The sequence below is a fragment of the Arachis stenosperma genome, chromosome 4 (assembly GCF_014773155.1).
Source record: "Arachis stenosperma cultivar V10309 chromosome 4, arast.V10309.gnm1.PFL2, whole genome shotgun sequence".
Taxonomy (NCBI): domain Eukaryota; kingdom Viridiplantae; phylum Streptophyta; class Magnoliopsida; order Fabales; family Fabaceae; genus Arachis; species Arachis stenosperma.
The window spans coordinates 7,886,210-7,902,485 of record NC_080380.1 but is presented as its reverse complement, the minus strand read 5'-3'; the positions used below and the strand labels follow the sequence as shown (position 1 = coordinate 7,902,485).

Sequence of the window (16,276 nt, the reverse complement as noted above, 5' to 3'; positions counted from 1 at the left end):
CCATCAAAAGCATCCACTTCCACGTCTTCGATAACATAACCTCCAATCCCGACAACGTCCACGACATCCTCAAGACCAAGTTCTACAACTACTCGAAGGGCACGCCTTTCTCCACTCTCCGACAAGCAATATAGATTGTTAGACATTAGGACATTATGAGAAGATTCTCCTTCGACATCATATGCAAATTCTCATTTGAAATAGACACCGAGTGTTTCATTCCTTCTTTTTCGGAGTCCAAGTTGGCAGATAGCTTCGACCTCGCATCCAAGCTATCAGTACAATGAGCAATGTCGCCGTTGCCGCTCATATGGAAACTGAAGCGATTACTGAACATTGGTTCGGAGAAGAAGCTGAAGGAAGCGATTGGAGTGGTGGACAATGTGGTCATGGAGATGATAGGACAGAGGAGGAGGGAGATGGCAACGACGACGACCGGTCTTAACAAATCAGACTTGCTGTCTAAATTCATGGGATCCATGGAAGACGACAACTAGTTGAGAGACATAGGCATTAGTTTCCTGAGTATGAATTGGTTGAGAACAAGTTGAGAATTTTTTTTCTTGTGAATATTAAATTTATAATGTGCATTGTGTAGTTTGAAGTTATAGTGTTAGACTATTAGTGTTATGCGAGATATGATGGAAATTGAGAGAGAACAGTATCGTTTCCGAACAGAGGGGATCAGGGACTATTTTGTTCCCTATTAGAGTTGTCAGGGACTATTTTGTCCTCCGTTAGAATTAACGGAGTAAAAGACCTAAGTGACTGCCGTAGTTAATTATTAGGGACCAATCGAGTAATTAATTTTAGTTGGGGACTAAAGTGTCCAATCTGAAATTCTTTGAGGACCAAAATGGGTATATACTCCATAATTTATTATTTTAGTTATTAATTAGTATTTAATATTTAAAAGTATGGGATAAAAAATATTATTGGATTACTAAACAAAAAAATTAAGTTGATAATTAAGTAACGAGCAAAATAATAAATTCTAATAATTTCTCTTGTATTAAACTCTTATAATAAATTTTATAATAAAGATCAATAGATAAAATTATCAAAAGACTAATATTTCTCTAACATTTGAAAATTTTTTTAAGAAGTGTTAGAAGTGAATAATTTTTGTGATTTATAATTATTAATTAATATTATTAATATTTTTAATAGTATATAATTATATTTAATAATATAAAATTATTCATTTTTTTTAACTGCTCAAATTTTGACTAAATTTTCCAAGAGTTTCTCAATATTTGTTATGGAGTATATATACGCAGATGAGAAGGGAGAAGATTTTTTCAGTACATTTCTTCACTCTCTGAACTATTCCTACAAATCCCATCTAACCAAGCAATAATGGAAATCCAATTTTCCTACGTAATCATCATCTCTATCCTCTTTGCAACAACCCTATGGCTAACAAAGAACCTAAAACAAAATAGCCATACCCAGAAACTTCCACCAGGACCATGGAAGCTCCCTCTCATAGGAAACCTCCATCAACTAGCATCAGCAGGTTCACTTCCACACCATGCTCTCCAAAATCTCTCACTCAAATATGGCCCCATCATGCACCTAAAACTAGGTCAAGTTTCTGCTGTAGTTGTTTCATCTTCAGATGTTGCAAAAGAGATTATGAAAACACATGATCATGCTTTTCTCCAAAGGCCAGAGTTTCACTCTGTTGCAATCTTCACCTATGGTTTAAAAGATGTTGCTTTTGCCCCATATGGTGATTATTGGAGACAAATTAGGAAAATATGCACTTTAGAGCTTCTAAGTTCCAAGAGGGTTCAATCTTTTGCCTTCATAAGGGAGCAAGAAGTATGTAACCTCATAGAATCTATTCATTCATGTGTAGGTTCTGAAGTTAATGTTAGTGAGAAAGTGTTTTCTATGGTTAGCACAATAGTTTCAAGGACAACGTTTGGTAACAAAACTAAGGAGCATGAAGAGTTTGTAGGTGTGGTTAAAGAAGTGGCGAAGATGACTGGAGGGTTTGACTTGGTTGACTTGTTTCCTTGCCTTAAAGTTGTGACAATGGACAAGGCGAAAATGGAGCTGCAAAAGAAGCAGGACTTGATCTTGGAGAATATTATGAGAGAGCATAAAGTGAATTTGAAGATGAGATCCAAAGAAGCCATGGTGGTGGGAGAAAAAAGGCATGAAAACTTGATCGATGTTCTGCTCAGGATCCAACAAAGTGGAGATCTTCAAGTTCCACTTTCAGATGACAGTATTAAAGCAATAATTTGGGTAATTAGTATTATTTTTTTAATTTGTTTTTTAATTTTGGCATATGAAACCCGACATTTTACCGAGTTGTTGTACCAGTGTGTCGAATATATTTTAAATACGATATTTATAATTTATCAATACTCATTGGATACGCACGTCTGTTATATTCAGCTGTGTCTTAATAAAAAAATAAATTTTTTTAGATATACTTAAATATCGTTAAGTATCAGTATGTTCAGTCTTATTTTTAAAATAAATTTAAAACTAACATATATTATTATTTATTAAAATAAAAAATATTTTAAATATTTTATATAATTAAAATAAAATATTAAAAATTAATTTATAATTTAATATTAATAAAATATTATTATAATTTATCTAAAAAATATTTTATATTTTACATAAATGTGTCCTTATATTTTATAAAAATTTAAACGTATTTTGTGTTATTTTTTATGTATTCTGTGTCCGTATTAATGTCTGTATGCATCGTGATTTTTTGTCGAAGAAATGAATATTATTTTAAAATAGATAAATGTTTTGTGTGGTGAATGACAATGAAAATTTGAATTTAGACGTAACAAACAAATTAGCAGGTTTTGAGCTTTTACCATATATATATATAAGTGGTAACTCTTCTTTTAAATGGAGGTGTTTAAGAAAGCCTATAATTAGCAAGCATTTCATGGACCGAGTTAACACATTCTTTTATTCTTGGTTAGACTATCAAATTTTATTTTACAGATATCAACTCATTTCAGGAAAATAAAAAATATAATAAAAGGAAAAGTTAACAACCACTTATATATGTATATTTATATATGTTTTATAATAAAATAATTAATCACTAAAATAATCATATGTTTTATGAAAAATAATTAAATATGTTATGTTAAAATAATCAAATTTCTCTATATATAATAGGAGAGCAGTACTTAGTTAATTGATTGACAAGTGTCATGACCAGTTAAATAACACGTGTCTCAGTAAGTAAAATTACATTGTGAACCAAAAAAGTGAAATGTAAACATTGAAACGTGAAATAATAGCTCTGAACAAGGTGGGTTCGACAAAAGAAAGTTGAGAAGGAGATTTTGGCTATGAGCGGGTTCTTTCTCTTTTTGGGGTTGAAATTCAAATTTCAAACACAAAATTTGAATGAGCATTCCAAATCAGAAGTGAGTGAATAAATTTAAACTTAGGATTTTATAATTCAAATCATTGATTTTCTGTCTCTCTCTCTCTCTCTAAAAGAAAAAAGAACGAGCTCACCGGTGATGGAAACAGTAACTGGCATAGAAGATAGAGAATGGGCGTACTCAGTGTTGCGGGTTAGGAGAGAGCCTGTCGAAGGAAAAAGAAGACGATGACAGAGGCTCCGAATCTGTTTCCGGCGAGTAGCAAAGATGAAGAACAATAAATTTAAGGTGGCAGTGGCTGTTGGTGCAGCTGTAAGGAGAAAGAATAGTGGCACGGTGAGTGGTGCTACTACCGTCAGAGAAGAGGGAACAGCTGGCAACAAGTTGACGACTTTAAGACTGGAGAGCTCCGAGATTCTGTCGTCGGTGGTGCAGCAGAGGTAGTTTTTCTTCTTTAAAAACAGATATTTATTTTCTTTTTCTTCTTTCTTAACCAAAAAAAGGTTGCAGATAATGCCATTAGAGTTCGGGATGCAATCAGAGGAAACGCCGGAGCTCTGGTGCAATGTTCCGGTAAGTGTTCCGGCACTGTATTTTGTAGTGTGGTATTATTAGTATTTTAGTTTACTCTGTCCTCTGTTAGCAAAATCTTCTACCCAATAAATATGATGGAACATATTCTTCTTCCTTTTTTCAATGTGTTATTGTGTATAATATGCAGATTCATCCTCGCTCCATCTTCACTACTCTCTGGCTGAGGGAATAAACTGCAACATCTTTTGTGGTTTTTGGATCTTTTTTTTCATTTTGGGAGATTTCTGTGGTTATTTGTTTATGGCTTTGAGTATTTCGTACGATTGGAAGCTTTGAGATTTGGGTATGGAGAGTGTTGGTTTAGAAGAAGATAAGAGGAAGGAGAAGCCAGTGGAGGATGAGAACAAGATCAAGTGCAAAATGAAGACTGTGAATTAAGCGAGTTTTGGAGAAAACTTATGCTGGTAAGTGAAAGCTTTCTAGCCATTTTTTAACAATTTTGTGGTATCCCTTTTGTCTTTTGGTTTTTCCCACGGTTTAGGTGGATTGTGAAGTGAATTTTGTGTTGAAAATTGATATGTGAAACTTTGTGTCATGGTGTTGTGCACTTCTTTGGTTCAGGGGAGGCTTACCTTTCAGAAGCAGTGCAAGGGAGTTATTCTGAGCATAGTATTGGTAAGTTGTAACTACGACCTTTATTCCTGTCTTCTACTTCAGTAACGAAAAATTAAACATAAAAAAAACAGAGAAGGCATAACAATGAGTTGTTGCTCTCAATCATGGTGATTCTGGGGTGAGGTTAGTTGTTCCACATTTGTTCCTTTTTAGTGACACAAAAAGTAATAATTCAGCTTTTGAATTGCATAACAATGAGGACATTTTGTAATGATGTTTATGCTTTAGGAAGCTCTTTGCAATTTACTGTAAACCATTAAGGATTTTGTGATTATGTTCTTTATTTAAAAAGCAATTAGCATGTTTACTCACTTAATTTCTTTCAGCAATTCAGTTGTAAGTAACTTGAGAAATCAACATAATGTCATAAACTTTTACAATTTATCTTTAGGTTTTTTTATGTTCCAACTTATGATTAAGGCATCATTGTTTAGAAAATACTTAGCAACGGATGATTAGAAGGCACTACTTTTATACGGATGATTAGAAGGCACTACTTTTATCTAAAGAAGGGCATAATAGGACTGTAAAGTTAATAATTTCAATATAATATATTAATGATATATCAGTTGTGAATGTTGTTGTTCCATTTAATTGAGGAAGGTGTGATGGTTTCGGCACCAGAACACCAGATTTTTAGCGCAAGGAGGATAACACGAAAAATATAAAATAAGAGCAAAGAGAATCATGTAATTTGTCAAATTCTATTACTTTTCTTCTTATTTGGACTAAAAATAGTTTTTTTTTTTTAAATTTTAATGAGTTTTTTTCTCATTCCTTTGACTTAGTGTCAGGGACGGATGCACATGTACAAGTGTGGGGGCAAGTCCTCCCACTACAATTTGAAATTTTTTTGAGTAGTATATGATAATAAAATTTATTTGCCCCCACGATAATTTTTTACTCAATTTTTAGTACTTCATAGTCAATTTAAGAATTTTATATTAGATATCGTTAGAATGATCAATTATTAATTTAAATAAAATTTGTGTTTTTTCTTAGAAATCGACTCGAAAGAGTATTATTTATCTTTTTTTATATTAGTTTTAATTTTTATCTGTAACAATTCCATTAATTGAAATAACTTTTTCAACTATGAATTTCAATAAAAATTGGCTTCTAATTATATGAAAAGTAATACTACACATATGTGTATGTAAAAGTAATACTACATATTCAAGTCTTTTTATAAACTAAGTCTAATCAAGTTAAACAATAAGACTCTGAATAATGCTAGCCATAACTGATTTTTGTTATCTTAGACTAATTTGATTAGAATTACTTAACAAAAAAAATTTGAATGTGTAGTATTATTCTATATAAAAAGAGATATATTTCGATTGTATTATTAAGAAAAAGATTATTCAATTTTTTTAAAATATAAAACCTAAATAATAAAATTTTAAATAATATGTTATTATTTAAATTACTATTTTAGTATTTTAATTTATAAATTATATATTTTAAAGATTAATCATATTATATGTACATAAAAAATAATCACATGTATACATATTGAAATAAAAAATTCATATATTTATATATAAATATATAACGATTAATGAATAATTTGATAACTGATTTTTATGTACACATAATATTTTTATTATAAAATTTTTTATTATATTATATTTATTTTGCCCTCACTATCAAAATTTTCTGAATCCGTCACTGTTTAGTGTAGTTCTTTTTGAAAAGCTTTGTATAATTTGCTATACATGGTGTGCTTTAGTGTTTTTAAGTTATCTTCCAGTTTTCAAATGGGCCTTTTTATTTTTTTTCTGTTTTTATTCATTTTAATGGCCGAATATATGGTAGGTGCACTAATTGTTTCAACTCCTCAAATATTTTTTACGGGCCTGCTACACATACAAGCATACAAGCAACCAAGTTGGCCCAGCCCAAACACGAAACACGCGCACGAAAGAGAGATAAGATGCCGCGTCCAAATCACGCGCTCAGCATTCGAACGGTTACGTATGGGAGACTCTTCCACTTCTTCCACTTCTTCCATTTCTCAAGGCACTTTCAAATCAACGAAACCCTCTCATTTTCGAGCGAAGATCAACTTTCAAAATATAGAAATCGTAGTTCGAAAACTGCATCAAAACACCATCAACCTCTCTGTGAAGAAGAATCTGAAGAAAAAACAAACCAAGAATACTCAACGTAAGTGCATTGAAATACTGTATATTTTACTTTTCTTCTACGTCGTTCTGATAGGGTTTACTGTTACTGTTGCTTCTTTGTTATACGTCGTTCTTCTGAGTTATACGTCGTTCTTCTTAGTTCTACGTCGTTCTAAGTTCTCCTGCTATTTTTGTTGATTTTTGGGGGTTTATTGCGTATATTCGGGGGTGTAAACTGCTTAACCTTGTAATGTGGCTTTATATTGAAGCATGGCTGAGTGATATCTGTCTGATATCTATATGGATGTATCTGAATAATATCTATGGGTGTATGTCACTGTAATCAATGTATCTTGTTTGATCTTTGGGTGTATCTCACTGTTATGAATGGGTGTATCTCACTGTTATGAATGGGTGTATCTTGCGAATATCTGGCTGTCTTGACTCATATATATGGGTGTATCTTACTGTTATCAATGGGTGTATCTTAGTTGTTATCAATGGGTGTATCTGAGTCATATATATATGGGTGTATATTACTGATGTCTTTGGGTGTATTTTTAGTTTCAGAGAAAATGGCAGCAAGAAACCAAACCAAAGACCTCAAATGTGCCACACATCTCCTGAATGATAAGTTCAGAAACATGACTGAGGAGAAGAAGGCCATTGTCAGGGATCTTGGATTCGGTGGGTTGATGCACATCCCACCACTGAGGGTGGATCACCAACTCTTGAGAGAGTTGGCAAAAAACTTCAAACTTGGGGAGAACAAACTGAGGACAGGATATGGTTCTTTCCATATAACCCCGAAAAAAATAGGTGATGCGCTTGGCATCAATGCAACAGGTAATTAGCTCAAAATTATAGATTTATATTAAGTTGTTGCTTGGGTGTATATTAACCTGATGCTTGGGTGTATCTGAACTGACTTGGTTGCTTTGTTGTTTTCCTTTTTGTAGGAGATCTATTTCCTGAGAAAGTTGACTACAAGAAACTTTCTGAATCTGACAAAATAATTTATAAAAGATTCCAGGGTAAGACCCTCAAAAGTCTTACCGATGAAATGATGGAAATCGGCGTTGGCAACGAAGAGGAACGCCTGATGTTCAAGAGGATATTCATCCTCTACATACAGATGGCGTTCCTTTTGCCAACGACGATAAACAAAATATCGCCGGTGCACCTGGTCCCGATTTTTGAGATGGAGGGCATAGAGGACAGAAACTGGGGGGGCATGTCTTGACCTTCATGATCAGGGGCATAACAGACTACCAGGAGAAGAAGAAGAAGGCAATCAATGGCTGCCTCTTCGCCCTGATGATAATCTACTTTCACCTTTCAAAAAACAAACGCAACAACAGGGGTGAAAGACCACCAAAGCCATGGATTGCCAACTGGACTAAGGAGCAGTTGGTGAAAAGAATGAATGAAGAGAGAGAGGAAACTTTGGTGAGTAATCATAACAAGTTAGTGTACTTTATTTACCCTAATGGTGCTAACTAAAATATCTCATGTTTCAGGGGATTCTGAATTTGGCAGAGACAAAAGAAAAAATGAGAAAAAAAGAAAAAAAAAAAAAAAAGAACAGGAAATAAAAAAAAAAAAAAGGAAGGCGAGCTCAACATCGTCTTCGGAGACAGAAACTACCGAGAGTGACACTTCTACCTCTGAGTCTGAGGCTCAAGAAGACTCGGAGGATTCGGGAATTAAACACCCGGCAAAAAGGGGAAAAAGTAGGTACCATACTTGGGTGTAATTTCTTTATAGGGTTTGGGTGTATTTTGCTTGTCCACGTTGGGTGTATGTAGCTTATTAAGCAGGGTGTTTCTTTTGCTGCGTTGGGTGTATATTGTATACTCAGTTGGGTGTGTCTCATGAATTCAATTGGGTGTATTTTTAGTATGTTCTAAATGATGATTGTTTGCCTGCAGAATGGACTCAAGAAAAAGAAAGCAGAGGGAAGAGGAGTCGGATTCTGATTCAGAATCTGAATCTGAACCAAGTGACGAGTAATGTCCTGAAATTATTACTCCTTTCTTTTGGCTTCGTTATAAAGATTTCGTGTATTAACTGAAGCGTCTGTTATTGACTTATAGGAGCGAAGAATCATTGCCTGCGGAGAAGGAGAAGAAAAAGAAAGAAACAAAAACAACTCCAAAAGAGTAAGCACTTCTTTGGATAAAATTCTGTGATAAAATTAATTTTTTATTTCTGATTGGTACTGTTTTTTTTTTCCACCCAGAACACCACAAAAAAAGAAAAAAGTAGTTGTGGAGGATTCACCTCCTGAAGAAGATCAATACTTTGACGGGTACAGTACCTCGTAAGCTATACTATGGTCTATCATCGTAATTATTTTGTTAACGTCTTATTTTATGAATAGTGAGACATATGAAATATCGAGTGACGAACTCGATGAATGGCTAGGGGAAAACGTTCGTAAATCTGCTGCAGAGGGGTATGTCTTGCTGTGCTGTGTATTTGAGATTTTGGTGTCTTTTGTTTGCTAATAATTGTATCTTGTTTCGCAGGGACAACCAGCCTGACCTGGGATCGACAGAAGATCGCTATGTGTCCTCTGAAACGTAAGAAGCTTTATTATTTAATAAAATCTTGTTATGTATTCTGTGAAACAATATGGGTGTATTCTGTGCATCAAGTTGGGTGTATCTTGTTCACTAAGTTGGATGTATATTTGTTTTGAATAACATGAAATCTGTTTAGACTACCGGCTGTCAACTTGGGAAGTGATGATACTTCCTCTCAAAGACGCACAGAACAGAGTAGTGTAACCCTGCCGTCTCAGAGCATGTAATTTTCTTTCAAATAACCGTTACTTTCTTCTTCTAATAACTTCTACTTCTAATTCTGTATATTTTTTTTAGAAAAAAAGCCCTTTATTATTTTATTCAAGAAAAAAAGGCAGCAAAAAAAGCAAAAACTGCAACTATGTAAGTTCTCAAAAAACAAAGCCCGTCTTTTTTGTTCGGGTGTATTTGTTGACCTTTTTGCGTGTATTTAGGTTGACTCCGACGATTCGAATATGATGGTTGTTAGGGAACAAACGCCGTCGGAAGCGCTTGCAATGTGAGACATGCAAGAATATTTCAACCTTAACCTTAATATTTTCAAATGTTGTTAACCTTTCATTTTATTCTTGTTTAGAGTCCCGATCCAATTTTTTGTGCCGCCATCCCAGCAAACAACCTGACGCAGATTCCGAACCAACCCCTATGCTACAGATTGAAGGGGCTAGAGAAACGTAAGAAAATAGTATTGGGTGTATTTGCTTAATGTTTGGGTGTATATTTGCTAAGAGTTTGGGTGTATACTCTTCCTGATCGATTTTGTGCAACTGTGCAGCACTCCTGAAACCCCCAAACAACATCAAGAAACAACACCCAAGCTTCCCCAGCTCCAACAAAAATGTAAGTTAATTAGACTAGAATCAATCCTTGCTTGTCATCCGTATTCTTATTCTTACTCTCATTCTATACATACTGATGCAGTCATCCAGACGCCGAGGACGCTGCTGCCCTGTTGATGATGGCACGGACAGCAAGCTTCCTAAAACAGATCTGCCGATCATTCAGCCTCGGTTGACAGATTCAAGCCAGGAGGGAGCGTCAACAGGAGACAGAAAGGGAAAAATCTCCAAACTGCAACTATACTGGAACAATTGGACAGTTGTCCAAAGTTAGCAAAGGGAAAAGACGAAAGTCCGCAAATTCGGAGGGAGACTGGGGGAGAAAGTTCTGCTAAGTTTGAAACGGGGGGAACAAATCAAATTCCGGATGATATGAAAGAAAAGTGCTACATCTGGGGACAAGACTGAAGGAGGATGCAAAGGAAAAATTAAGTTCGCATCCATGTAAGTTTTTGTTCGTAAATTTGTTAGTACGCTTATTACTTATATGCCAAGTAAAATAACAAACTGTTGAAATGTGGCAATTTCAGATTTTTGCTCTCCTGTTTGCCACTCGGGACATTGGTGGTTATGGCTGATAAATACAAGAACGCGGAAGTCAAATACTTGACCCGCTGCACAAAAAAGCTCCAAGCCATGAGAGAAAAGACATTAATAAATTCACTGTAAGTTCCCTCTGTCTTCTTTACTTTAAGATACGTCTGTTTTGAAAGTTGAGTTGGGTGTATATTCTATATTCAATTGGGTGTATATTCCATATTCAATTGGGTGTATATTCCATATTAAGTTGGGTGTGTCTTGTCAATTGACTCGGGTGTATTACTGACTTGTTTTGGTATTTAAGGGATATGTATTTTCGAGATTGATAGCATATGCCGCGGGAAACCTCTCGAGAAAGGCGAAAAGGAGAAGGAAATTAAAGCCCCATATGTTAAAATTTCAGGCCAAAAAACAAGGTATAGATTGACTCTGAACCTTAAACTTTCCTAAATGAGATTTGTAATTTATTTTCTTCGTTTTCAGCTATGACTGCGCTATTTACGTAATGAAGTGGCTTGAGTTAATAGAGCCGGAAAACATTAAAAAGGGGAAGTATGAATGGGATAACACAGGTAACTGTCTTTAGAAGTATATAACTCTATTACTTTACTGAATTAATATTTCTGTTTAAACATAACATACTTTTTAATTGTAGGAGAGGTGGACCACTACAGAGTGGAATATGCTTCCCGGATACTATTTAGTGAGTTGAATAGACAGAGAGATCAGGCAATTAGAGAGACTAGGCTATAAGGCTGTCGAAGCCATCCTCTGTATTATTGAGTCCGTTCTGTCAGATTAATTCTGAGGATATAGAAACTGGGTAGTTTGTAAATTGAACAAATGATGTAAATGTTTGCCATTCAATTTATTCAATGTATATTTTTTCCCATAGTTAAACTATCTGTGCTAATAAACTGTCTGTGATGTATTAAAAACTGTATTACAGGTGGTAAAACATAAAGCAAAAAATCAAGGCATACGCATATTATAAATTGTTACACCCAACGCTAGTCTAATAATACACCCGAGGTTGAGTAATAATATACACCCAACTGTCTGTGCAGTATTCAAAATGAATGAATTACAACTACTAAAATATGAAAAAAAAAAAAACATCAACTGAAAAATACGCCCATAACCTGTGAATTTTTACAGCTTTTGTTCTATATGTATCTATATATGTGTCTATATGTAAATTGTCTATTAACAAAAAATACACCCAAGGTAACAGGATTTTACACCCATACTCCCTATAACTATACACCCAAAGAGTTATCCCCTGCTGCTGGTACCCTGAACTGATAATTTATAACTTGTCCCTGGTATTGGCTGCTACTTGAATGCGCCCGCTGATGCAGCATCAAACAGGTTATCTGAATATAACACTCACGCATTAGCTAAACAATTAACTAAAAATAAACTCAATCGCCACAGATTTAAAGAACATCACATTTACCTCGCTTAAAACTTTGTCTTCTTCTTCTTTGTGGCATTTGCAATCTGTTCTCCAGCTTTGAACCTAGCCTGTTTTTGGACGTCCTCTTGTTCGAATCCTTGGCGGGCTTGAAGCTCGTTAACGGATTCCAAGTTGGCGTCTTCGTGGGATAAAGAAGATGTCCCCTTCCTTTGGCTTTTACTGCTTCCATCTCGGCCATGACGTTGTCGTACGCACGGTGCAGAATTGCAGTCAGCTCCTCTGATTCGGAGGCAAATTCGCAAATATTTTGCGAACGGAAAACAAGTTGGTCGAACCTCTTGCTTCTTGGCTCAATTAGTGGCTCGTCGTGGCTGCTCTTGATGTGTGTGTGTCGCCTCTTTTACCTTCTTGCTCCATCGTTCCAGTATGTACCTAGGGGACTTGGCTTACTTGTTCGAAGCTTAACACGCTTAGTGCGTGACGGCACAGTATCCCTCTCGACTCGAATAATAAACATTGGCATTTTACCTCGGCTGCAACTGAGTCGTAGGTAACCGCGAACTTGTCCAATATTGAGCTGGAAACTTGTTCTCCGACTTCGTATACTGAATAGCCTAGAGCAGAATTCTTTAATCTGGTGATGCAATTCGCCTTTCCTCTGAATTGGGCTTGGACTTCCCTAAACTTTGCTTGGGTGTACGCATCTTGAAACTGAGTTTCGATGGGGGATTTGGTTGCACATGGTATGACCGTATGAAAATCTGCAGCATCTGATTCTCTCTCTGCTTGCTCCCTGCTTCCGAGGCAATTATCGTACGTTTGACGAACTGAATGAGCGAGCTGTTACGGGTGATGTACTTGTTAAAAAATGAATGCATGCTCTCGCTCCTTTGTGTGCTTCTCATCCCTGCCCAGAAGTGGTGGTCCAGATAGATAGGAACCCATATGTGACGGTCTTCGTACAGATCTGCATAATACACCCAAACACACACTGTAAAATACACCCGAGAGACAGTACAATTTACACCTCTGCTGCAGAATTTAAAAACACATTACCTGAGAGCCACTTGTCCGCAAGACCAAAATTCACCAGAAAATCGTTCCAATTCCTATCGAATGAGTCTTTGCTGTGAGAGTTCCAAACAACATGGCTCATTTGTTGTTCGACATCGGCATGTGCCTTGTACCCGTTTAATTTGCTTGGAATCTTCTTCATGATGTGCCAAATACACCAGCGGTGAACTGTTGTTGGCATACAGGCCTCTAAAGCCCTTTTCATTGATGCGCACTGATCGGTGAGAAACCCTTTCGGAGCGTTCCTCCCCCATGCAACGAAGCCAGCATTGAATAACCATTTGAATGATTCAATTTCTTCGTTCTTCATCAAAAGCATCCGAGAAGTGTTGACTGGCCGTGGTGATTCACCCCGACAAAAGAACCACAGACCAAATTATACCTGAAACGAAGTGCCATGGTCCAGAATGCAAAATCATTAGGTACACCCCAACAAATGCTTAGAATACACCCAATGACACGGCCAATATACACCTCTGCTGCGGATTAGTAAAAAAAATTAATTTAGCATCATAAAAAGGGACAGTTTGTTACCTGTTTGTATTGTAGGTGGTGTCGAATGAAATGACGTCTCCGAAATACTCACAGGCCGCTCTGCTTCTTGCGTCGGCCCAAAAGGCCAGCTTAATCGATTGATCCTCCTCGAGTTGGAGCTCGAAAAGAAATTCGGATTCTTCTCTTTCATCCTTAACAAATATTTCCCGAATTCCTTTGCATCTTCTGTTCGGAAACATTCCGCACTTCCCTGGTAATGTAATTCCTCACGTCCTTTTCGATGAAATTTAACTCGCGTGACCCCGGCAGCCGCAACAAATGATTGGTAGGTTTTGCTTGGTCTGATACCGGCCTCGTCGTTATTCTCTATCGTACGACGAATGGACATGCTTAGTTCCCTGTGCTGTTGAGCATCTCTGCTTTGCTTGGACAGCAGGGGTGTGAATGATCCAGCACAACCTTTGAAATGATCCAAGCACCGACATCCTTCAATGTGTGTATATAAATTCTTGCAGGACAGTTTAAACCGGCTGTCGGATTGGTCTTCTCGGTTGGAGATATTTTAGATTTCCATTTTCCCTCTCTGCTACATGTAATCAGTTGATTCTTAATCTCGTTTCCCTTCCTATTTGTGCACCGAACTCTTGTAGAGAAACCTGCAGCCTTGGCGTAGTTCCTGTAAAATTTTCCGGCATCTTCAAGGGTCCTAAAGGTCATTCCGACCTTCGGAACAATCATCATCAACAACAGAGAGAGGCTGCACAATAAACCGTGTCAGAACTGTGAATACACCCATAGATATATACAAAATACACCCAATCATGTCTTATATGATACACCCGAACCGAAACAACTCAACTACAGAATGACCTTTAAAGCCATAAACTGTGAATACACAGACTGCAGAATACATCTCAAAAACTAAAACACACACAATCATGTCTGATATAATACATATAATACAACTGAACAACAACAACTCAATTAAAAATAACAAAAACCAGTAAGTGTATATACACCCACACTAATAGCTAAAATACACCCAAAGAAGAGATTGATCTACACCGAGTGTCTGCTATAAATTCCAGATAATTAAACAATGTTCAGCAATTTTTAAACAACACAATGCTATACAAATTACTGTAAATCAAACCTCAGGAACTTCGTTTAGATTCAATTCATAATCCACATCGCCTGGATTCAGCGCAATCTGAGCTTGAAGGATCCATTATCTTCAAAACGAGTTCGAACTTTGATTTCAGAAAACAACAAATCAACAGAGAAAACGAAGCTCGAGTTGCAGAGAGAGAAAAACAGAACGTAAACGAAGAACATACCAGTGAGAAAAGAAGAGGAAAAGATCGATGGAGAAGAATGAGCGAAAACGCGCGAGAAGAAGAACAACCAAATCTCAAAATAACGAAAACGAAGAAGGAAACAAATATTTTAAATTTGGAAGTTAGATATACGCGGCATATTATATAGCGCGTGTGATCAACGTAGCTGGAGGAGCGAGTATTTTAAATTTATTATTTAATAAACTTGTAAAGCATACAAGCCCTAATGGCTTGTATGCAGAGCTTTTCCGTAATGAAAAACATGTTTTGGACACCTATTTAGGACATGTTTGCGGCAGGGACCGATACTTCATCGACAGTACTAGAATGGACAATGATGGAATTGATGAGAAACCCACCAGCAATGAAGAAGTTACAAGCTGAAATCAGAGGAAGGGAAACACTATTACGCGAGCATGACGTGGAAGAACTTGTTTACCTAAAGTCAGTAATCAAAGAAGCATTAAGATTACACGCTCCAGTTCCTCTGTTGCTTCCAAGAGAATGCACTGAAGCAACCAAGGTTAATGGCTACGAGATTCCGAAGAAGGCGAAAGTGATAGTAAATGCATGGGCGATAGGGAGAGATCCTAAACACTGGGATGATGCGTTGAGCTTCAAACCGGAAAGGTTTCATGGCAGTTGTGTTGATTTCAGAGGTTCGAATTTCGAGTACATTCCGTTTGGCGCCGGAAGAAGAATGTGTCCAGGAATTTCCTTTGGTTTATCAAATGTTGAGTATGCTTTGGCTAAGTTGCTTTACCACTTCGATTGGCAAGTTCCAAAAGGAATCAAAGCACAGGATTTGGATGTCAGTGAAACATTTGGATCTGTGTCTGGAATTAAGAACAATCTTTTCTTGGTTCCCACTCCATATATATCATGATATGAATATGAAACATTGAGGTGTTTATGGGAAATAAATTATAGGTTGGGTGTGGGTGATGTTTTCTACTTGGATGCTTTAGCAAGAACATTGTTCTAATACCATTCTGTTCAATTTGCATTCATCACGTTATAATTATTAGGTGCTAAACAAATGATACAGTAAAATATAGAGATGAAAAATTAAAAATTTGCATAAAATATGAAAATAACTTAATAACTTCCTTTGAGAATTACAACTTTTTTAAATAAATTACAATTTTTATTCATGAAAGATACAGATGCTGACAAATGTACTCATATAAAAATAAAACGACAATTATAACCACGGAAGATGGTCTCCGTGTGCCAAGAGTACCCGGATGTTGGTTACACAA

At 36.1% G+C, this 16,276-nt stretch overlaps 2 protein-coding genes across 2 annotated transcripts; both read left to right on the top strand.

Moving 5' to 3' along the window:
* Positions 1-1,325: 1,325 nt before the first annotated feature.
* LOC130974533 (cytochrome P450 71D8-like) lies at positions 1,326-15,900 on the top strand. Its single transcript, XM_057899407.1, has 2 exons — positions 1,326-2,259; positions 15,298-15,900. Exons 1-2 carry the CDS (start codon positions 1,360-1,362, stop codon positions 15,898-15,900), a joined length of 1,503 nt encoding a protein of 500 aa, XP_057755390.1. The 5' UTR covers positions 1,326-1,359.
* On the top strand, positions 6,499-8,264 carry LOC130973751 (uncharacterized). Its single transcript, XM_057898404.1, has 4 exons — positions 6,499-6,761; positions 7,286-7,567; positions 7,681-8,170; positions 8,242-8,264. The coding sequence occupies exons 1-3, from the start codon at positions 6,572-6,574 to the stop codon at positions 7,962-7,964; spliced, it is 756 nt and encodes a 251-aa protein (XP_057754387.1). The 5' UTR covers positions 6,499-6,571; the 3' UTR covers positions 7,965-8,170; positions 8,242-8,264.
* Positions 15,901-16,276: the final 376 nt, after the last annotated feature.

What these genes read in the sequence shown, in the direction of transcription:
- LOC130974533 (XM_057899407.1), top strand. Translation starts at nt 1,360, where the DNA reads ATGGAAATCCAATTTTCCTACGTAATCATCATCTCTATCCTCTTTGCA. An exon ending in GTATTAAAGCAATAATTTGG is followed by an intron (nt 2,260 to 15,297) that starts GTAATTAGTATT and finishes ACACCTATTTAG; the next exon opens with GACATGTTTGCGGCAGGGAC.
- LOC130973751 (XM_057898404.1), top strand. Translation starts at nt 6,572, where the DNA reads ATGGGAGACTCTTCCACTTCTTCCACTTCTTCCATTTCTCAAGGCACT. An exon ending in ACAAACCAAGAATACTCAAC is followed by an intron (nt 6,762 to 7,285) that starts GTAAGTGCATTG and finishes GTGTATTTTTAG; the next exon opens with TTTCAGAGAAAATGGCAGCA. An exon ending in GCTTGGCATCAATGCAACAG is followed by an intron (nt 7,568 to 7,680) that starts GTAATTAGCTCA and finishes TCCTTTTTGTAG; the next exon opens with GAGATCTATTTCCTGAGAAA.